The following is a 20130-nucleotide window of genomic DNA, read 5'->3' on the forward strand; positions in this document are numbered from 1 at the left end:
TCACTTACTGATGGAAGGGGCAGGGGGCGGAGTCTCGGTGGTCACTCAGTCGATCAGCAAACACCTCTGAGGTCTTTCCACCCAGAGGCTGGCACAGTGCAAGGGGCCCCACCCTCCTCCTCTGCAAGGGGGCAGCTCTGCTGTCTCCCCTGGAATCGGGGGTGAGAATCCCCCTCCCGCCGCCGGCTGGGGGAGTTGGGGATGCCAGATCTGGATTCCCAGAAGCTCGGGGGGGGGGGCGGGGGGGTGCTCAGAGCTGGGGACGCTGAGTCAGTGTGCCTCCGTGCGCGACCACGGCGGCCACGCCCCGCTGCACCAGGTCCCCGCTTCCTCCCCCTGTGAGAGGGGTCACGGGATCCTGACCTCACTTGGCAGCCCAGGGTTTGCGAGTTCAAGTTCAGTAGCAGCAGGAGGGGGGTGTTTCCCCCCTCGGGGGCGGTGCTTCACTCCTATTCTGCCCACCTCTGAGACCACAGCTCGGGCCAAGGGGGAACCCAGGCCTGGAAGTGAGAAGTGGGAGGCAGGTGGGTGGCGGCGGCGGCGGTGGCGGCGGCGGCCGGGGGGGAGGTGAGGGCCCGCGGGACGCGGCCATGCGGGGAGGGGGCGCCGCTCGTGCGCCGCGCAGCGAATCAGGCCGACGGCCCCGCCTCACGCAACCGCGGCGGCGGTTTCATCACCTGCTCCCCAAGCACCTCATTAAGCGGACAGGAAGAGCCCCTTGGAAAGCCGGGGACCCCCCCTCCCCTCTCTCGGGGGCTCCAGCGGCTCCGACCCCAGCTGCGGGCGACCCTCCCTCCGCAGCCGGAGCCTTAGACCCGCCCCCTCCCAGGGGCCCTGCGGAGGTGGGGACCAGGTGGGGGCCCTGTGGGTGACGGGGGCGTGGCTCAGCCCACAGCAGCCCCTGGCGCCCGCACCTGCCTTTGGTGGGGGCAGGTTGGGTTTGCCTCAGTTTCCTGCTCCAGAAAGTGGTGGTCCCGGGGCCCTGACCCCCCACAGACGGCCTTGGGGGTCACCTCCCCTCAGCCCAGCTCAGCAGCCGGAGGCAGCACACTTGCTTCTTGGATGGACAGAACAGGGGACATCTGGACACTTGCCCGGTGCACGGGACCCTCAGACACAGTTACCCCGGAAGCCCATGAGGACCTCTGCACACGAATCCCTAAAATACAAGCAGTCCCCCCAAAAGCCAATGCACACAGAGCCCCCCAACCCCCACACATACCCCAAAAACATTTGGATCCTTCGCACATGGAGACCCCAGGCACAGAGAGACCTCCCCCCAGACACACGGTTCCCCAAACACAAGCAGAGCCCCTCAGATGCACACAGAACCCTGAGCACACACAGGTGCCCCCCAAAACACCTGAGGCCCCTCCCCAATATACACAGAGCTCTCTACACACGAGCCCCCCGCCCCTGCTGCCCTGCGGCCCGCCCTCTATGGGGGCCGGCACCGCTGGGGAGAGATGTGGGCTGGGGGCTGGGCGGCATGGGGGAACAGGGGGTGTCTGCATCCTGGCACCCACGGGGAAACTGAGACCCAACTGGAGACCCTCAGACCCATCTCTGGACACCCCCCAACTCCTGCTTCCGCTCAGGCCCGGGGGTGGGGGCGAGGAGGGCGCATCCAAAGGTGTTCGCACTGTAGACCCGGACAGGCAAGGTGGGCTCACCTGCCAGGAACGCCCCTTCCCTCCCTACGGCCCCCTCTGCCTCCCCCGACCCCCCACCGCCAGGAGAGACCCCACACTCTGGACCGGATCCCGGATGGAGTCCAAGGCCACTGCGTCCCCCCCCCCCCGCCCCGCTGTGATGTCCCCTGGGCCACAGCCCAAGATTCCCCTTTGTTCCAGAGAAAGATCTCCCCATGGGGCGCCAGAAATTCATCCCCAGAGGCCCAGGTCTCCCTGCTTGGGAAATTAGCACATCGATCAGCGCAGGGCGGAAGGGACTGTGCCCGCAGCCGGGCAGCCTGACCCCTCCCCTTCCCCCCAGAAATGTCCGGGACGCAGGAGCAGGGGGCTGATGGAGCTCTGACGGGAGAGGCGACCACGGACACAGCCAAGCCTGGGGCCCGGTTCTCTGCCTGGAAGACACTGAACAGCAGCAAAGCAGGGCGCGAGTTGCAGGCCATGTTGGGATGGGGGGAGAGGGCAGCCTACCTGGTGGACAGAAGGCAGGTGCAAAGGTCCTGAGGTTGCAATGTGTTGGGCTGGTTGCAGGTGCAAGGGGAGGCTGGTATGGCAGGGGCACAGAGAGGCTGCGAGGGACCCTGTGGCCGGATGCAGGATCCCTCAGAAAGTCCACTGGGGTGGGAGGCCAGGACAGCAGCCCCGCCCCAGGGCTGGGAAGGTGGGAAAGCGGTCACTCCTTCTCCCAGCCCACCTTTGCCGGGGCCCCCTCCTGGTCTCAGATGACGCAGAGGGCAAGGTCGGGGGAACCTGGCTCCCCTCGGGCCCAGGTCTGAGGGCGCCTGCCTGCCTGGCCCCAGTGCCCGGTGAAGCGGAGACAGCTGCCCCACTTCACACACGGGAGGAGGCGACTGCCCCCAGGGCCACATGGCAGGGGCCCCGAGAGCGTGGACCCCAGGCCCATTCTGATGCACCCCCAAACACCTGGTCCCCTGCCTGGCCTGGGCCACTGGGTTCATCCAGCCCTGAACCCCCCCCCTTAGGGTCTCAGACACCCAACCCTGGGTCTGAGGGTGTCCGGGCAGCCACACAAGCCCTCCACAGAAGCCCTCAGAGAACGTAGCATCCGCGGGATTCACGGGCCAGGGCTGGGATGCGCTCTGCGTGCCGAGCTGGGATCCCAGACGGACAACATCGATGGCCAAGGCCAAAGGTGCCAGCCACGAAGCTTCCAGGAAGCCAGACCCCAGCACGCCTGAACTCCTTGCCGCCAAGGTGGGGCAACCAGCGGTTTTAACTCACAGGGGGCAGCCCTGGGGCTCAGAGAGGGGCCGCGGCCTGCGGGGGTGGGGGCGCGGGAGCCAGAACCTGCCCCTCCCCTCCCCCGGATTCTGTTCTCTCCAGGACCCAGGAATGGCCTTGAACCCCATCCTTTCCCTGAGCGGCCTGGGTGCCCCCACCTGGCCTCCATCTCCCCGCTCCCCCAGCCGAAAACCACTTGCAGCTCCTGCAGGTGAAATCCCACAGCACCCCCAGTCCTAGCATTCTGCACCCCTGGAGTCGAGATTGGCTCCTTGATCCAGAAAGGGCTGAGACAGGAGGGGCCCGGTGCGCTGGTCTCTGACATCTGCTTAGCAGGACTTAGCAGGACTCTACTGTGAGAACCACTGACCTTCCCCAGCAAGAGCTCCCACCTGGGCTAGGCAGGAGGCCTCAGCCATCTCTGACTTCAGTTCTGCAGCTGGGGGCTGGCTGGGAACCAGGGAGGGCGGGCCTGTGGCCACCGACGTCGGCTTGTCAGCCCCAGAAGGCTGGGGCTCTTGTTCTTGTACCCATATCCCAGATGGGAACACTGAGGCACAGCTGTAGCCCCTCACCCCAGCTGCATCTCCAGGGTGGGGAACACGGCGAGCAGAGGGGGGCACGCAGCGTACAGACGTGTTAACAGGGTCTCCCAGCGCCACCAGCTCGCACACACAGCTCAGAACACACTATCAAAGGCCTCACACCACTGCCCCTCGTTATGCCGCCCACTCACAGCCCCATCAGGTATCCCTTTCTACACACAATGCTCGCACAGTAACCCCTCGGACCCCCACACCCCCTCCGGGTCTCACACCCCCTCGGCTGCACACACCCCTTAATCACACACACACACACACACGCACCACGCACCACCCTCGGGAGCACAGCGACGTTCCCCGACCTCCCAACCCAACCAAGCCCCCCAGGAGCCACCCACGGGACGCCGCACGGGTCTCGAGCTGACCCGGCCCGACCCCGACACGCACCTGCTCCGCCTCGGCCCCCGGCCGCTCGGCCCCCGTACCCGCGACGGCTGCACACCCAGCGCTCCTGGGGCTCGCGGCTGGCCGCAGGTGCTTGCGAGGGGCGGCCCCGCCCCCCGGGAGCTGATTGGGTGGGGGTGGATCTATTTGCATAGAGGGCGGTGCCGCGGAACCGCGGTGGGCGGGCACCGGGGCGCGGGGCCCCGCCCCAGGAGCCGCAGGGGCTTGGACTTGCGCAGGGGACGCGGGGCGCGGGGCGCGGGGGTCCGAGCCCGTGGGGGGTGCCTCAGATCAGCCAGACTCTCCGCACCCCAACCCCACTACGGCTTCCCCTTAACCCTGCTGGGACCCTGACTCCGACCCCGAACTTACCCCATCCGGAAGTGAAACAACTCTGACCTCTTGCAGCCTACCTCCGCTGTCAGCCACACGTGCAAGGCTTGCAAGGGACCCGTGGGGCTCTGGCCTCTGCTGGCCCTGCCTGACCCCCCCCCCACCTTCCCCACGCTTCTCCCCCCCAATCCACGCCCCTTCCTTCCTCGCTCCTCCCACCCCTGCCTTCCAGAACTGACCCCAGCCCAGACCTGCACACCCACCCCTTCCTCCCAGCACCACCCAGCACAGGGCCCGGGCTGGCCAGGGTTGGTGAGTGACCGAGTGTGAAAAGGATGACAGGACCGGGCACGTGTTTGGCCTAGGGTTTACGACAGCGGGTAAACAGCTGGTGACCTGAAAGTGTTTGGGTTCGAGTCCCAGCTCCTGACCCCAGCTCCCCGCTCCCTGCCCATGCGCACCCTGTGTTGGCTCAAGTCCTTGGGTCCCTGCCACCCACGTGGGAGACCTGGAGTTCCCGGCTGCTGGCTTTGTCCTGGGTCAGCCCTGGCCATTGTGGGCATTTGGGGAGTGACCCAGCGGATGGGAGCTGTCTCCTCATGTCTCAAGTGATTTTTTTTTTTAACAGGATGAGGGAGGCTGCTGGTTGGGGGATTCAGAAGCCCCCATTTGGGCTTCCCCACACTCCCCCAGCCCAATAGGGTCAGGAGGCCAGGACAGACCGAGACTGAGGGTCAGGGCTGTGCTGGACAGGTCAGGGAGGCCTGTCTGGAAGAGGGGGCATTTGCCCTGGGTCTTCACATATAAGCAGAAGTTTGCCACCAAGAGAAGGGCTTTGGAAGAGGGATCAGGTGCCGAGGGAGACGAGATGCGGAGCTCATGGTTTGGTGGGGAGTGGGCGATGCAGCCAGAGCCGTGGGTGCCAGTGGACTGGCCTGGGAGCCCAGGTGGGGGGCTTGGAGGTGGGGAGGCAGGGGGTCGAGGCCTGGGGGCCGCCTGGTGCCCTGCGTGGGAGACAAGAACAGGCAGCTGGCAGCCTGGGCTAAGAGGGGTCACGCCGGGGAAGGCAGTGTGTGTGCAGGGGGCCGGGGGTCAGTAAGGAAAGAAACGGGGGGGGGCCTGATCTTTTGCCCCGTGCCTCAGTTTACCCTTCTGTGGCACAGGCAGTTTGGAGCGGGAGTCTGGGCGCGTTTTCCCAGGGCCCTGAAAATTCAAGTCCACACTGACTGATAAGCCTCACCCCCCACCCCCAGCCCCTCCCCGGGGCCAGGGGCTCCACGCCACACACTCCGATGTCCCAAGGACACAGCAGGGCCCAGACCGGGCGGGGGGCTTCCGCCTCGGCTCCAATGAACAGAACAAGGCTTGGGGAGCGTGGAAGTGGCTGGGGAGCCCCGGGCCCCCCGAGGGCCGCTCTGTTTACCCGCGGCCGCCTGCTCGCCTCTGATGCAACAGGCAGGCTCTGGTTACGTGAGGGCGACAGCTGGGGCAGCTCTGGGAGCAGCTGGGGCGTGGCGGGAAATGCTGGCCCTGCCCCCGCCCCCCCCCAGTCCACAGCCCCCTGCCGCCACGCGGGCTCCCCACCCCCACCTCCCGCTCCTGGCTTCTCAGTCCCCTCTGGGTCTTTCTCTTCCAGGCAGGAGTACACTCCAACATTGACACCCTGTCTCCCACGAGGTGCCTCCCTGCCTTGCCCTGTTCCTGTTCGGGACCCTCCGCACGTTACTAGTGCGCCCCCTAGGGGGCAGTCAGGGGTCTCCATCTGACTTCTGAGTTGCTGGAGAAGAGGTTAGAAAGAGAAGGGCCTGGGAGGTGGTGAAGGGGTCAGGGGCCAGGCTTGCTGGGTGGAGCTTGGGGTGGGCGCACCTCTCACGCCGGGTTGGAGGACGCCCGTCCCCGGCCATTTCTACCCTCGTGGGCACGAATTCCTGATTGAATGCCCCGACAGCTCAGGGAGCTCACTGCCCCTCTTCTGCCCGCCTCTCCTATCGCGGGGACTGCGCAGGGAGCAGGTGCTACTGGCCCAGCCTGGGAGAGCCCTGCAGTGCTCCCGGCCCCCCAACAAGGGGAGGCTGTGAGCTCTCGTTCGCGGCGGGGGACAGAGGCATGGCACTGCCGGATAACCTGGGCTCTCTGAGCCTCGGTTCACTCTCTGAACAACAGAAGGTCACTATGGCCTACCAGGACAAGCCAGGACGGCTGGCATGACCGCCTGGAGCCCAAATCTCCCTAACGAAGCTTGGCCCCTTGCGCCCCCTGGCGGCCAATGGGGAGAGCGTCCTCTGAGTGGGAAAGGTGAGCCAGACATGCAAATGAGATGCAAATTAAATGAACACCGTGGAGCCCTGGAATTCCCGCCCGGCTGAGGGGCGTCTGACCCCCCGGGGGGGCCGGCTTAGATCTGTTAGGGAGGAAAGATTGGCCTCTGGCTGAGGTCGCATCCCAGGGCTGCTGGGTGACAGGCTGGGGCCCCTCTCTCCTACATTACAGCAGCCAGTCGCCCCCTAAAACACCCCAGGAAGGGAGAGGGGGGGCGGACCCCGTTTCCTGGCGGCGAGAGGCTGGCCCACCTCCCTGTCAGGCCCCCAGACCCCTTGACCCATCCGACGCCCCCGCAGGACCCTCTCCTGCCCCACGCCCTAGTCCCTCACCCACCCACAGTGAGCTGGGGGCCCTTGCCAAGCAGTGAGCCTGGGAGGCACTCTGGCTGCCGCCCAAACAGCGTCCTCCGGTCGGCCGGGACCTTCCTGGGGAACTGAGGTTTTTGGAGCTAAGGCTGGGGCCCAGCGGCGCACACGCGGCAGAACTGGAGCTGTACGTGTACTGTGCGCTCCACCGGGACCCACCCCAGCTCCTCTGCACTCACCAATCTGAGCAAAAATCCCACAGTCCTCTGGGGGCTTGGGGAAACGGATTTTTTTTTTTTCCCAGTGTCAGGTACAGGTGGACCCAGGGCTGCGTGCCATGTTCCCAGGTGCCCGCTCTGCCTTCCATCCACCCAGCCCTCTGGGAGGACAGTTCCTTTCCCATGATGCTCATCTCAGACCCATCCCTGTGACCAGGCTCCCACGCCCACCCCGGAGCCAGGCTGGCGTTTCTCAAGGCAGGCAGGTCCGTGAGCGTCCACCTCGGCCCGGGGAGAAGGTCCTGCCCAGTCTTCCTGGTCCACTGGAGGACCAGAGGGGGCGGCACCGGGCTCCACGTCACACAGCGCCTCTGGGGGCTCCACTTTCCCATCTGTGCTTGGGGTTGGCGCTGTCGGGGATGGAAGAGGACCCCTGTGAGACCGTCGGTGCAGCCGCACACACACAGCGGGGTGCAGGGATCCATGGCTGACCGGGGCGGGGCATACGTGGCTCCACATCCCTCACAGCCCACAGCGGCTTTGGAAGCTCCTGGCTTAACCGGATGGGAAACTCCAGAAATACACCACTCCGTACGTTTGAAACCGCCTTCCGGGCCGGCGTGGGGAAATCTCGCGCCCTGCCAGGTGGGACATGAACTGCCCTGTGTCCAACGCTCCGTCCATCTACGCCACCCTGCGGCTGCTCGGCGAGCGGCTGTCCCGCCCACGCCTGTGTTTCGGGTCCGGTGACCCTCCGTCTAGTCAGTAAGGGGCCAGGTGTGGAGGGGTGACTGCCAGTTTTGCTAGACTCTACGGTGGAGTGTTGTGTTCGATGGCTTTTTGTTCCTCTCCTATCGTAGGTATGTGTAGGAAAAAATACAGTATAGACACGGATTAGGACTAGATTTCCGGCGCCTCCCGGGGTCTTAACAGGTGTCCTCGGGGCCGGCGCTGTGGCGTAGCGGGTAAAGCTGCTGCCTGCAGTGCCGGCACCCGCTGTGGGCGCTGGCTGAGTCCTGGCTGCCCCCGGTCCGAGCCGGCGCCCTACGCATGCGCACCCTGAGTCCTTGGGTCCCCCCCACCCACGTGGGAGCCCCGGGGGAGCTCCTGGCTCCTGGCTTTGGAACGCTGGGCTCTGGCTGTCGCGGGAACCTAGGGAGTGAACCAGCGGATGGGAGATTTCCGTCTCTCTGTGTGCCTTTCAAATAAATAAATAAATAAAATTTAAAAATACGGGGCTCCAGGCTATGTGCAGCGAGAGCTGGAGGTTCCGGGCGAGAGCAAGAGCCAAGCGCTGGCCGCGCTGGCCCGGCCTGGGTCCCTGCCAGGTCGCACAGGGCTCAGCGCTGACGGGGCTTTAGGGCGAGGGTCAAGGTCAGGGTGAGGTCTGGCAGGCAGACCCAGGGCCGCAGCCGCCCTGAGGAGGAGCAGCCCCGGCCAGGCCGAGGCAGAGCTCCGGGCGAGAGGGCCTGGTGCCTCCTGTCTCAGCCTCTGTCTGCTCATCTAGAAAATGTGGCAGTGATGCCCGACAGGGTGACGGCCCTGGGAGGGGCAACAGGGCCACGTCCATGGAGGGCAGGAGGGAGGGGGCCGAGGGACCAGGGCGGGCTCAGGAGCCACAGCATGGGCGGTGCGGCAGCGGAGGGGGCAGCAGGTGGCGTGGGCAGTGGACAGTGTCCTAGTGCTGAGGACGGGAGGCACCAGGGTGCTGGAGAGGGCGGGCCTGAGCTGTGGCCAGTGCTGAGCCCCGGGGGTCCTTCCTGTTGCAGGCAATCCAGACGAGGCACCCCTCTCCAGTGTCACTGCATGCGGGGCTCCTCAGCACCCACAGGTCCACAGCCCAGCCTGCTGGGGCAGGTGCTCCCTAAGTGCTCCCTGACCACTCGGTGCTCCCTAAGTGCTCCCTGGCCAACTGTGGTGCTCCCTAAGTGCTCCCTGGCCACCTGTGGTGCTCCCTAAGTGCTCACTGACCACCTGTGGTGCTCCCTGACCACCTGTGGTGCTCCCTAAGTGCTCCCTGACCACCTGTGGTGCTCCCTAAGTGCTCCCTGGCCACCTGTGGTGCTCCCTAAGTGCTCCCTGACCACCTGTGGTGCTCCCTAAGTGCTCACTGGCCACCTGTGGTGCTCCCTAAGTGCTCACCCCACCTGTGGTGCTCCCTAAGTGCTCACTGGCCACCTGTGGTGCTCCCTGACCACCTGTGATGCTCCCTAAGTGCTCCCTGACCACCTGTGGTGCTCCCGAAGTGCTCCCTGGCCACCTGTAGTGCTCCCTGACGACCTGTGGTGCTAGGTGCTCCCTGACCACCTGTGGTGCTCCCTAAGTGCTCCCTGGCCACCTGTAGTGCTAAGTGCTCACTCCACCTGTAATGCTCCCTGACCACCTGTGGTGCTCCCTAAGTGCTCCCTGACCACCTGTGGTGCTCCCTAAGTGCTCACTGAGCTGGGTGCTCTCCGCACACACACAAACCCTCTTCCTCCTGGCTCTTGGGCTGGGGGCTCCATGTCCCTCTGCCTCCCAGGACAACCCCAGGAGCCGGCTAGCGGGCCAGGGCGCGGTCAGCCCCCCGGGGCACCTCTGGTCTGTCCTCAACAGGCCCAAGAGGACATCACTACAGCCCCTCCTGGAGGCCCTGCTTGGCCACACCCCCAGGACGGGCGCCTCTCCCGCCCGCTCTGGGCATGGCCACATCCCTGGCCAGAGACACCCACAGGTGCGGGGCAAGCAGGGGCAGGAGGCAGCTCTGTGGGGAGACCACGGCTCTGCCAGCCACAGCGGCTGCGTGAGACCCCTGGCTTGTGGCCGCTGGTGAGCGAGCCGCAGGTGACGGCGCCTGGCTGTGCCCGGCCCAGCCGGCAGAAGCCAGGGCAGGTGCACCATGGGGGCCCGGAGACTTTCAGTCTGGGGGTGGCTTGTCACAGGGCAGGCGCTCACTGCCACAGCACACAGCCACGTTCTCTCGGGCACGTGACGTCACCTCTAGAGAAGGGGCGGACACACAGAGCCCAGAGAGGGCCAGGGCAGCCGGGGGCAGAGCTGCGCTGAGCGGGTCTGGCCGGGGCAGGAGGAAGACAGGGGGAGCGGGCACGAGGCGAGCCGGGTGGGACACCCACCTGCCCCCCATCACTGCCGGAGCCCCGGGGGTTAGACAGGAGGTCCCTGCGTCGACGCCGAGTTAGTACCGAGCAGAGGGGCTCCGGCCACGCCTGACACTGACCTGGTTGGGGGGGGCTCTTCTGGGGTCAGGCTGAGGAGGGCGGGGGCGGGTCCTCGGGGCTGGAACAGAACACCGGGAGCCCGTGAGTCCCTACTGCTCCGCTTCCGACCCAGCTCCCTGCTGTGGGCTGGGAAAGCGGCGGAAGGTGACCCGCGTGCCTGGGCCCCCGCACCCACGGGGGACACCAGGGCGAGCTCCAGGCTCCTGGCTCCAGCCCGGCCAGCACGTTGCTTTTCTCAACAGCAGGCACAAGGGGGCGCTGGCAAGCACGCTGGAAAGTGGGCGGTGGAGGCGGAGCCTTGGTTCTTGAGTGACGGCCCGCGCGCCCACGCGTGGCCGGAAGGGGCCCTGCTCGGCTGTGAGGGCCCAGACAAACCCCGTCCCCCGCCTGCCGAGGGCGGACACTGCACGCGCCCTCTTGGTGATGCCCGGCGAATCTCACGGCTCCTCCCTTCTAAAGGCCGCCCGAGTCCTGCTTCCCGCGTGTGCGTGTGCGTGCGTGGGTTCAAATGCGCGTTTATTACGTTAGAATGAGAACAGGCGAAGATCCGCATCACCAGGGCCGTCCCTAGTGGGCTGGGCCTTCTTCATGGCATCCCCCTGGGACCCCCCCAAAATGTCCGTTAGGGCAAGAAGGGGGCCCTGGCCATGCCCACCTCCCCAGGCCTGCCACCTGGCCCAGGGCCTTGGCACCTGCCACGCCCCCTCTCTGCCAGCTGTCACGGAGGCCCCTCCCGCTGCCGCCTTCCTGCGCGCGGTCAGCTGCTTGCCGGGTGCCCCCCGAGTCCGCCTGTCTTGGCCCCTGCCAGGCCCACGGCAGGGTCAGGCAGAGGACCAGCAGAAGCGCCGGCGCTGGCGGGGCGGGGCTACCTGTGGCCCTGGGCGCTGGCGTTCATGTGGTCGCGGATGCTGATGGCTTGCTTGAGCAGGCCCTCCACGCTGCGGAAGTACACGCTGCTGTCCACCAGGCTCTTCACGGCGCTGCAAGGGCGCGGGGCGTGGTCAGCTCGGGGCCTCCCCGAGGGGCGTGGTCATCTCCGGGGTCTCCCCAAGGGCTCCCGAGGGGCTGGCAGACGGCGAAGCGCCACACAAGCCGGGCCCTCCTGTCACAGCTGCCCAAGAGCTGAGGTTGGAAGGAGCTGCAGGTGCGTGTGGGTGTGTGGCCTGGTGGTCAGCGCACTGGCATCCCACTGGCCCTGCTTCTGGCTCCAGCTGCCTGCTGGTGCACCAGGGACAGCTCGAGTGCCTGGGCCCCTGCCCCGACGTGGAAGACCCAGCCCCGGGCCCCTGCACCCAATGGGAGACCCGGCCCTGGGCCCCTGCACCCACGGGGGAGACCCAGAAGAAGCTCCTGGCTTTGGCCTGGCCCACCCTGACCACTGCAGCCCCTGGGCAGGGAACCAGTGGGTGAGGAGCTCTGTCTGTCTGTCTCTCTCCCTGTCACTCTTTCAAATAAATAACGTTAAACAGACAAACCAACCAACCTCACACCGGCCACTTCCACTTTGTAACCGGAAGATTTAAGCTAGAACGGGGGCCCTCCTGCAGTGCCACCCACCCCTCTGGCCCGCGGTCCTGAGCTGGTGGCGCCTCCCAGAATCCTTCTCACTGCCTGTGACAGATGGGGAAGGGCTCGGGCCAGGCTCCCTGCAGGCCCGGGCTGGAATCCACCGTGTGGACAGGTGGCCGAGGGCGTGGCCTCACCTGCAGGCCCGGGCTGGAATCCACCGTGTGGACAGGTGGCCGAGGGCATGGCCTCACCTGCAGGCCTCCACTGTGTGGACAGGTGGCCGAGGGCGTGGCCGAGGGCGTGGCCTCACCTGCAGACCTCCACTGTGTGGACAGGTGGCTGAGGGCGTGGCCTCACCTGCAGACCTCCACTGTGTGGACAGGTGGCTGAGGGCGTGGCCAGGGGCGTGGCCTCACCTGCAGGCGTACTCCACCGTGTAGATGGCTCCCTGGCTCTGCTCCTCCCACCGCTGCATGTCGGCCTGCGGGCAGGGGTGGCGCTGTTAGCTGGCAGCCAGGGGTTGTGGGGGGCCCTTCTCCCAGGTCCTCCTGCCACCCCCTTCTCCCCGGGTCTGAGCTGTGAACACCTGGCCGCTGTGCAGTGGGACCTCTGCACAGGCTGGGCCCTGTGCCCGCCGCACAGACCTGGCCACATACTGCCTGCCCTGCTGTGGCCTGCACTGGGGTCCCGGCCCAGGGAGGCGGATCCAGGCGCGGGGCATGGCAGGGCGGGGCGGATCCCAGGGGGCGGGGCATGGCAGGGCGGACCTTGGGGGTGCGGCAGGGGCGGGTCCCAGGGGCGTATCCCAGGGGGCATGGTGGGGCGGATCCCAGGGGGTGCGGTGGGGGCGGGTCCCAGGGGGTGCGGCAGGGGCGGATTCCAGGGGGCGTGGTGGGGGCGGATCCCAGGGGGCGTGGCGTGGCGGGTCCCAGGGGGCGGGGATGGCAGGGCAGGGCGGGTCTGGGGGGCGTGGTGGGGCGGGTCCCAGGGGGCGTGGCGTGGCCAGGGCGGGGCCGGGCTCACCTTGTGCTGCGCCAGCTCTGGCAGCGAGCGGCGCACGTGCTCCTGCAGCCGGTACAGCGCCACCGACGGCTCATTGGCCAGAACGTACATGCTCTCCGTGAACTTGTCCGTGACTGCGCCCAGCGCCCAGGGTCCGCGGTGGGCGGGGGTTGGGGGGTGGATGGGGAGGTGGGCAGCAGGGAGACAACGGGACCGAGCGTGAGACCCCCGACTGCGCGTCGGGGCGCCCAGCCAGGGCGGAGAGGAGCGGCAGGACTTCCTAGAGAGGCCGCCAGTGCATCCAGCGACCTCACGTGGATGACCGAGCCCCAGGAGCCCAGCGCCGTGGCATGGTGGTAGCTACTAGCCCCACGGGTCTACAAGCAATGCGGCTAGTGTGGCCGTGGAACGCCAGTATTTTTTTTTTTAAAGCAGTTCCAGGCAGAACTCCATCCGGGTCTCCCACGTGGGTGCAGGGGCCCAAGCACCTGGGCCATCGTCCGCGGCTCCCCCGGGCGCTGGATCGGAAGTGGAGCCGCCGGGACTCGAACCAGGAACTCCTATAGGGGACGCGGGCGTCCCAGGAGACGGCTTCGCCGCTGTGCTAGAACGTCCGCCCCAGAACTCAAGCACCTGGGGAAGCAGTGGACGATGGCCCGAGTCCTTGGGCCCCTGCACCTGCGTGGGAGACCCGGATGGAGCTCCTGGCTCCTGGCTTCGGGTCGGCGCAGCCCCGGCCGTTGCGGCCATTTGGGGAGTGACCCAGCGGATGGAAGACCCCTCTCCCTCTCATATAAATAAAGTATTTTTTAAATACCAGGTTGTTGATGTCTCAGGACTGGGGGACGGACAGGGTACGAGCACCGCCCACCTGACAGGTGACAACACCTGCAGCGGCGGAGCCGAGACTCGAAGGCCGGTGCACCGCTGGCTCCCCCGCCCGCCCTCTGTCAAGCCGACCCTCCTCGAGCCCCCCCGGCCCCTCCGTCCCGCCCCGGACCCCGACCACCTTTCTTCCCCTTGATCTGCATCTCCGGTTCCTCCATGGCGACCCGGGCCGGCAGAAGCAGGGCACCGGAATCGGAAGTCCGGGCGCTGGGTCCGCTCCGTTAAGCCTTCCCCGCGCAAACCGGACGTCGCACGACTCCAGTTCCGGCTGCGTCCGTGGGACTGCGCTCCGTCTCCTTGCGCAGGAGAGGGGCTGCGAGAGACGGAGGGAAGGCGGAGCTCCCGCAGGCGGGTGAGGAGGGGCACCCAGGCGGGAGAGGGGCGAGGGACATGACACGCCCTAGCCGGCACGGGCCGTATAAACGCTGCCAACAAATCTCTGCCCCACGTTCATAAACCTTGGGAGCCACGGAAGAGACACTTCCGTAGAGGCGACAATGGTACGTCGCCCCTTTAAATCCCGGGCGCTCCGCCTACTCCCCCTCCCTCCGCCTGGAGGAAGCCCCCGCCCTTCCGCTGGAAGCTGAAGCCGATTGGCTAGTTTCGGAAAAGCTCGAGGGCGGAGCCGAACACAGACGGAGGGAAAGCCTCAGAGCTCGCTGGAGCCCTGCCCACCGCCTGCAGAGCGGGCGGGGAAAGGAACGCGCAGGCGCAGTTGCAAGGCTCGGGGGCCCTAGCGCGAAGCCACGCCCCCCATCTTAAAGGGACAGACCGTTTGGGCTCTTTTGCATTTTGGGGGGCGGGGGCGCGCAGGCGCACTGGGGGAGCTCTGGGGGTGGAGGGGGTAGCTGTCGCGTATCAAGTTGCTCTCTGTCCCAGCAGAGGAAGCCAGTGCGCTGAGGGTCGGGGCTCCTGCCTGCTCCCACCTATACCCATTGGAACGGAAAAGTTTGCGAATTGGGCCCCCAAGTTTTGGGGGACCCGGGCTTGCGGCGCGGAGACCCTCGTGGGGAGGTGAGCGGACCTCCTGGATCGGTTGGGATGCGCGGTCGGGACTGGAACGTTCGCGGGACACACACACCCCCCCCCCCATAGCCTCAGAGAGTATTAAGCCCTGCCGACGCCAGGCGCCCCTGTACAGCTGCTTAGGACGTGCTGCACGGTCGGCCTCATCTCCCCATTTTATGGAGGCGGAAACTGAGGCTCGGAGTCCCTTGCCCAAGTTCCCAGAGCCAGGGAGGCAGATTCGGGAGGGGGAGGCAGATTTGCCCCCAGGAAGCTGACGCCAGCGCCCGGGCTGCAAGGTTTGCAGAGGAGACCCGGAGAGCAGTTGGACCTTGGTTTCCATTTCCAGCTCCGGCTCACCCTCCGGTGCAAGGCTGGGTATGCAGATGGTGCCTACTGTTTGGGGTGGGTGTTTGGCACAGCAGCAGACACCTAGGAGCCTGGTGCGGGGGCCCCGCCCTGCATCTGGTTCCAGCTTCCTGCTTGTGCACACCCCCGGGGGCAGCACCGGCGATGGCCCGAGTGCTGGGGTCCCTGCACCCACGTGGGGGACCCGGCTGCAGCCTGGCCCCGCCCTGGCCATGCAGGCAATTTGGGGAGGATCCAGCAGATGGGAGATGTCTGTCTGGTCTCTTGTCACTTTGCCTTTGAAATATTAAAAAAAAGAAAAATAGCCCAGAGCTGTGGCGGTGTGGACCGTGCCCTTGTCATCTCTCGCCTCCGGCCAGCTCCCCTCCATGGACCTCACGCTCAGCCAGCAGTCGCCGCCCACCCCGGCGCACGGGGACCCCGAAGACCCCGGGGATGAAGCCGCCGACGGCTCGGACACCGTGGTGCTCAGCCTTTTCCCCTGCACCCCGGAGCCCGGGGACGCCGAGCCCGAGGCCAGCGTCTCCCCGCTGCAGGGTGAGTCACCGCCCCGGGGCTGGACAGGGAGGCGACACCTCTGTGTGCCGTGGGGGGGGGGTGGCAGGGAGGGAGAGTCCCCCGCCTGCTAGTCCACTCCGCAAAAGCCCGCAGCAGCCAGGGCCGGGCCAGGCCGAAGCCAGCAGCCAGGAGCTCCGTCCGGGTGCCCCACGTGGGCAGTAGGGACCCCAGCACTTGGTGCCTCCCCAGGTGCCCATTAGCTGGGAGTCAGGACTCCCCCCACCCCGGGGGGCTCCTGGACCCCCGGGGAGGGGTCTCCCCGCAAGCCCCACCCCCGAGACGGACAGCGACGGGGAAACTGAGGCCCGGTGCCGTCTCCCGCAGGCAGCTCCCTGAAGCACTCCACCACGCTCACCAACCGGCAGCGGGGGAACGAGGTCTCGGCGCTGCCCGCCACCCTGGACTGTGAGTGTGGTGCCCGGGGAGCGGGTGGCGAGGGGCCGGCCGGGGCACGGGCGAGCACTCTGCGTCTCTCCGGCCCCTACAGCCCTGTCCATCCACCAGCTCGCCGCCCAGGGGGAGCTGAGCCAGCTGAAGGAACACCTGCGGAAAGGTGGGTGCCCGCCCGCGGGGCCGCTCGGGGCCGCTCGGGGCCGCTCGGGGCCTGGACGCCGCATCTGCGCATGCGGTTCAGCTGCTCCCCCTCGCGGGCGCCCCCTTCCGGCAGTGCCGGGTAGAGCAGGCGGGGGTGCAGCCCGGCGGTACCACCCTCCTCCTCCTCCTCCTCCTCCTCCTCCTCCTCCTCCTCCTCCTCCCACCCCCCCAGGTGACAACCTTGTCAACAAGCCGGACGAGCGCGGCTTCACCCCCCTCATCTGGGCCTCGGCCTTCGGAGAGATCGAGACAGTCCGGTTCCTGCTGGACTGGGTGCGTCTCTACCCGGCGTGGGGCTTCCCAGGGACCGACCGGGGCAGGGGGCCGGGAGTGCCTGGGTGGCACAGTGGGGCTGCCACGGGGACCCCAGGATTCCAGGGGATGTCTCCAGCCCTCTCCCATCACTGCCCAGGGGGCTGACCCGCACATCCTGGCCAAGGAGCGGGAGAGCGCCCTGTCGCTGGCCAGCATGGGCGGCTACACGGACATCGTGGGGCTGCTGTTGGAGCGGGACGTGGACATCAACATCTATGACTGGGTGAGGCGCCCCCGCGTACCCTGACCCGCCCCCCCCCCCCCCCGCCGGGCACCCTCACGGCCTCCTGCTCTCCCACCCTCAAACATTTAGGATGTCAGGCCCGCGCTGGGGGTGCCAGGAACACGAGGCACACCCATCCCGCCCCCCTCCCCCCCCCAGCCTCAGAGTCTGGGCAAGACAGGCAGTGCTGTGATGTGATGGCAGGCGCACGAGCCGAGGCAGCCGTGGGCAGTCAGGGAGGACTGAGACCAGGCGATGAGCAGGGGCAGGTGGTAATCCGGGGAAAGATGGAGACGCGGTTTCCCTTGCTCCCTGCACAGAACGGGGGGACGCCGCTGCTGTACGCCGTGCGTGGGAACCACGTGAAGTGCGTCGAGGCCTTACTGGGTGAGTGGGGGTAGACCGCGCCGTGGGGGTGGGAGGGTGGGCCTCGGGGACCCCCGGAGCCACTTTGAGAGCTGTGGGGAGGTCGGGCTCCCCCCGACCCCCGGTACCTGCCGCGCCCTGCAGCCCGCGGTGCCGATCTGACCACCGAGGCCGACTCCGGCTACACCCCGATGGACCTCGCCGTGGCCTTGGGATACCGGAAAGGTGAGCCCGGGGCGCAGGGCCCGGGGCGGGCGCGGCGGGGGTGCACAGGCCATCCGCGCTGACAGCGCGTGCCCAGCCTGCCCCTCGCTGGGGCACCGGTGCACAATGGTGGCCACACAGGAGGCCCCGCCCTGGAATCTTGGGTTTTTTTTTCAAAGATTTATTTCATTTATTTGAAAGGCAGACCTTCCATCCGCTGGGTCACTCCCCAAATGCCCGCAACAGCCAGGGCTGGGCGGGGCTGAAGCCAGGAGCCCAGAGCTCCATCCGGGAGGGGCTCCCACGTGGGCGGGGCCATCGCTGCTGCCTCCCAGGCGCATGCGCAGGGAGCTGGGTTGGAAGTGGAGTAGCCAGGACTCAAACCGGCGCCCCCATGTGATGACATCTTAACCTGCTTTGCCACAGCGCCAGCCCCTAGAGATACTCTTTAGAAAAAATCTTTTGAAAAGCTGCGGCTTCTGGGGGTGGAGTCCCCAAGCGCGGCCTGGAAGGGGCGTGGCCTCCCCTGGGCCGGCCCCCAAGGGGGCGTGTCCCAGCTCACAGCCCCCTCTCTCCGCCCACCCCGCAGTGCAACAGGTGATAGAGAACCACATCCTGAAACTCTTCCACAGCGACCTGGTGCCCGCCGACCCCGAGTGAAGACCAGCGCCGGGCAGCCAGACACTCAGGGAACAGACAGCCGGGCAGGGCCGGGACACCCCGCAACTGGCCGGCTCCAAAGGCAGCTCCTGGACAGGCCGCGGCGGGAGGGGAGCCGGGGAGGGGGTACCCCTTCCTGAGAGGAACCAATAAACCTTCTGCGCAGAGCTCAGCTTGGGCCGTGTTTCCTCGAGGGCTTCCCGGAGGAGGCGGCCACCCCCGAGCTCTCACGCCGCCTTCTCCCCCAGCACCCGCAGGTGGTAGATGACCACACGGCCAAAAAAGTCTGTGGCCTCCTCAAAGGTCACCTTCAGCCGGTCCGCCTCGGTGGCCGGCACCACGAAGCTGTGCAGGGCACCGGTCAAGGCAAACAGCTGGCTCCTGGTGCGCCCCCTCCCCCAGGGCCAGCTCCCACCCCTGGACCCCAGCCCCAGCCCCGTCAGAAGCTCCGTGTTAAAGCTTGGAGCGCTTCTGGTTCGAGGTCACACGTCCTCCGGGCCTGGGGGCGGGGCCCGGCTTTCAAGCGCACGGATATCTGGAGCGAGTTGTTGTCCTCGGGGTAAAAGTCCACAATCTTGCTCAGAGCCTCGGCCCCCTGGGACCCTGCAGCAGAGAAAGGAGGGCCAGGGAATCCGGAGCAGCCCCCACCCCACCCCGGAACGCCCCTCCCCCTCCTGGGGCCAGCCAGTACCTTCCAGGCGGCCCCGGCGACTCGAGAAGCCCCCCTGGAACTGGATCTGCAGCTGGGAGACGCGCACGCGCTGTGGGAACTCCAGCACCACCCACTGGGAGGGGCCCTGGGAGCAGGTGGGGGGACACAGGACCCCGGGCACGGTCACGCGAGGCTCGGAGCCCACCGCGCACACACTGGGGCCCCGCCCGCCCCCGGGAGGGGGAATCCAGGCCCCTGAGCTCGCACACGCGGGTCCCCGGGGGTGGGCCGCACCTGGTCGGAGTTCCAGCAGGTCTCCTCGTCCTGGTCGAACAGGTGTTTCTTCCCAAACTGCCGGGTGTTGCGATGCAGCACCGAACTCACCCTGGCGGGGGGCGGGGACCGGGGGAGGGGGCTGAGCCCAGCTCTGGCGGGGGGGGGGGGGGGAGGGGGCGTCTCCCTTACCTCCACCTGCTGCGACCGCCACGGGGGCCCCCCTCACCCCAGCTGTGACCCCCACGGGGCCTCTCCCCACTACCTCCCACCACAGGGACCCCCACGGGGCCTCTCCCCACTACCTCCCATTGCAGGGACCCCCACGGGGCCTCTCCCCACTACCTCCCACCGCAGGGACCCCCACGGGGCCTCTCCCCATTACCTCCCACCGCAGGGACCCGCTCCCCGCCAGCTGCGACCCCCACGGGGCCGCTCCCATCAGCACCCTTGGAAGCCCGGATCCCCGCCCGTCTCTCACCTGCTCACCGTCTCCGCACAGACCAGGGACTGGGTCATCTCGGAGCCGCAGGCCCGCTGGGCTCGGTCGGGGCGCGATCAGGGTTCGGGTCCCGCCCCCGGCCCAGGCCCGGCCCCGCCCCTGGCCTCACCACCCCAAGTCTCCGATATCGACTCGACCCCCTTCCTGCGGGGGGGGGGAATCAAGGGCCACTAGCAATGGCCGGGGGCCAGGCCCTGCACAGCGAGTCCAGACAGACCTACAGAAGCGACCCGGGAACCAGAACAGGGAACCCGGAACCGCGTGGAAGCGGCGCGTGCGCAGTAGGCCCTGGGCCCCGGCCACACCCCGCCTCCGGGGGCGGGGCTGCATTTCGTTCCCGCCCCTCCGTGCTCGCTTCTTAAAGGGCCCGCGTCCCGTACTTGAGCCATAGAGGGAGGAATGCTGAGTGCGCCCTGGGCACGGGTTTGAGAGTCCAACACACTGCCTGCGACGCTGCCTTCCTTCCGCTGGTTCACTCCCCAAATGGTAACAGTGGCCGGAGCTGGGCCCATCCGAAGTCAGGAGCCAGGAGCTTCTTCCAGGTCTCCCACAAGCACTTGGGCCATCTTCCACTGCTTTTCCAGGGCCCAGCAGCAGGGAGCGGGATCGGAAGTGGAGCAGCCGGGACTCGAACCAGCACCCATACGGGATGCCTGTGCTGCAGGTGGAGGCTTAGGCTACCATGCCACTGTGCT

The 20130-nt window shown here is 67.3% G+C and overlaps 4 protein-coding genes across 22 annotated transcripts in view; 1 reads left to right on the plus strand and 3 right to left on the minus strand.

Annotated features, from left to right (window-relative positions):
• MEF2B (myocyte enhancer factor 2B) overlaps window positions 1-11258 on the minus strand; it is an 18791-nt gene extending 7533 nt beyond the window's left edge. The window contains exons 1-2 of one of the 3 annotated variants that reach the window (XM_051828109.2): window positions 11185-11258; window positions 10315-10373 (exon numbers count right to left, since the gene is read on the minus strand). The gene's annotated coding sequence lies outside the window, so the exon portion shown is untranslated. Of the gene's footprint in view, window positions 1-3922; window positions 4399-10314; window positions 10374-11184 lie in introns of those variants that run through there. The other 2 variants (XM_051828108.2, XM_051828110.2) reach the window with 2 other exon arrangements.
• On the minus strand, window positions 7154-13976 carry BORCS8 (BLOC-1 related complex subunit 8). Of its 2 annotated transcripts, none has more exons than XM_051828121.2 (6): window positions 13836-13976; window positions 12848-12960; window positions 12241-12305; window positions 11185-11295; window positions 10315-10373; window positions 7154-7507 (listed from the first exon to the last, which is right to left on the minus strand). In XM_051828121.2, exons 1-5 carry the CDS (start codon window positions 13870-13872, stop codon window positions 10340-10342), a joined length of 360 nt encoding a protein of 119 aa, XP_051684081.1. In that variant the 5' UTR covers window positions 13873-13976; the 3' UTR covers window positions 7154-7507; window positions 10315-10339. The 2 variants fall into 2 exon arrangements, with proteins under 2 accessions (XP_051684081.1, XP_069915168.1); XM_070059067.1 differs by having other exon boundaries at window positions 7154-8249.
• Window positions 13957-18276, plus strand: RFXANK (regulatory factor X associated ankyrin containing protein). 14 transcript variants are annotated; one of them, XM_051828113.2, is made up of 10 exons: window positions 13957-14066; window positions 14594-14728; window positions 15448-15625; window positions 15971-16051; window positions 16134-16199; window positions 16413-16513; window positions 16653-16778; window positions 17099-17165; window positions 17289-17369; window positions 17981-18276. In XM_051828113.2, the coding sequence occupies exons 3-10, from the start codon at window positions 15457-15459 to the stop codon at window positions 18274-18276; spliced, it is 987 nt and encodes a 328-aa protein (XP_051684073.2). In that variant the 5' UTR covers window positions 13957-14066; window positions 14594-14728; window positions 15448-15456. The 14 variants fall into 14 exon arrangements, with proteins under 14 accessions (XP_051684073.2, XP_051684078.2, XP_069915164.1 ...); XM_051828118.2 differs by having other exon boundaries at window positions 17938-18175; XM_070059063.1 differs by having other exon boundaries at window positions 16680-16778; window positions 17938-18175.
• Window positions 17514-19725, minus strand: NR2C2AP (nuclear receptor 2C2 associated protein). 3 transcript variants are annotated; one of them, XM_051828120.2, is made up of 5 exons: window positions 19415-19724; window positions 18955-19045; window positions 18700-18751; window positions 18543-18611; window positions 17514-18354 (listed from the first exon to the last, which is right to left on the minus strand). In XM_051828120.2, exons 1-5 carry the CDS (start codon window positions 19450-19452, stop codon window positions 18236-18238), a joined length of 369 nt encoding a protein of 122 aa, XP_051684080.2. In that variant the 5' UTR covers window positions 19453-19724; the 3' UTR covers window positions 17514-18235. The 3 variants fall into 3 exon arrangements, with proteins under 3 accessions (XP_051684080.2, XP_051684079.2, XP_069915167.1); XM_051828119.2 differs by having other exon boundaries at window positions 18700-18805; window positions 19415-19723; XM_070059066.1 differs by lacking the exon at window positions 17514-18354 and having other exon boundaries at window positions 18434-18611; window positions 19415-19725.
• Window positions 19726-20130: the final 405 nt, after the last annotated feature.

Source organism: Oryctolagus cuniculus, chromosome 16 (genome assembly GCF_964237555.1).
Source record: "Oryctolagus cuniculus chromosome 16, mOryCun1.1, whole genome shotgun sequence".
Lineage (NCBI taxonomy): Eukaryota > Metazoa > Chordata > Mammalia > Lagomorpha > Leporidae > Oryctolagus > Oryctolagus cuniculus.

Coding starts and splice junctions, on each gene's coding strand:
- BORCS8 (XM_051828121.2), bottom strand. CDS start 13,872: ATGGAGGAACCGGAGATGCAGATCAAGGGGAAGAAAG. Junction 12,961..13,835: donor GCAGATCAAGGGGAAGAAAG/GTGGTCGGGGTC, acceptor CGCTGGGCGCAG/TCACGGACAAGTTCACGGAG. Junction 11,296..12,240: donor ACGGTGGAGTACGCCTGCAG/GTGAGGCCACGC, acceptor GCGCCCTTGCAG/CGCCGTGAAGAGCCTGGTGG.
- RFXANK (XM_051828113.2), top strand. CDS start 15,457: ATGGACCTCACGCTCAGCCAGCAGTCGCCGCCCACCCCGGCGCACGGG. Junction 16,200..16,412: donor GAAGGAACACCTGCGGAAAG/GTGGGTGCCCGC, acceptor CCACCCCCCCAG/GTGACAACCTTGTCAACAAG. Junction 16,779..17,098: donor ACATCAACATCTATGACTGG/GTGAGGCGCCCC, acceptor CTCCCTGCACAG/AACGGGGGGACGCCGCTGCT.
- NR2C2AP (XM_051828119.2), bottom strand. CDS start 19,452: ATGACCCAGTCCCTGGTCTGTGCGGAGACGGTGAGCAG. Junction 19,046..19,414: donor TGTGCGGAGACGGTGAGCAG/GTGAGAGACGGG, acceptor GCCCCCCGCCAG/GGTGAGTTCGGTGCTGCATC. Junction 18,355..18,542: donor GGACAACAACTCGCTCCAGA/TATCCGTGCGCT, acceptor GTGCCCTGCACA/GCTTCGTGGTGCCGGCCACC.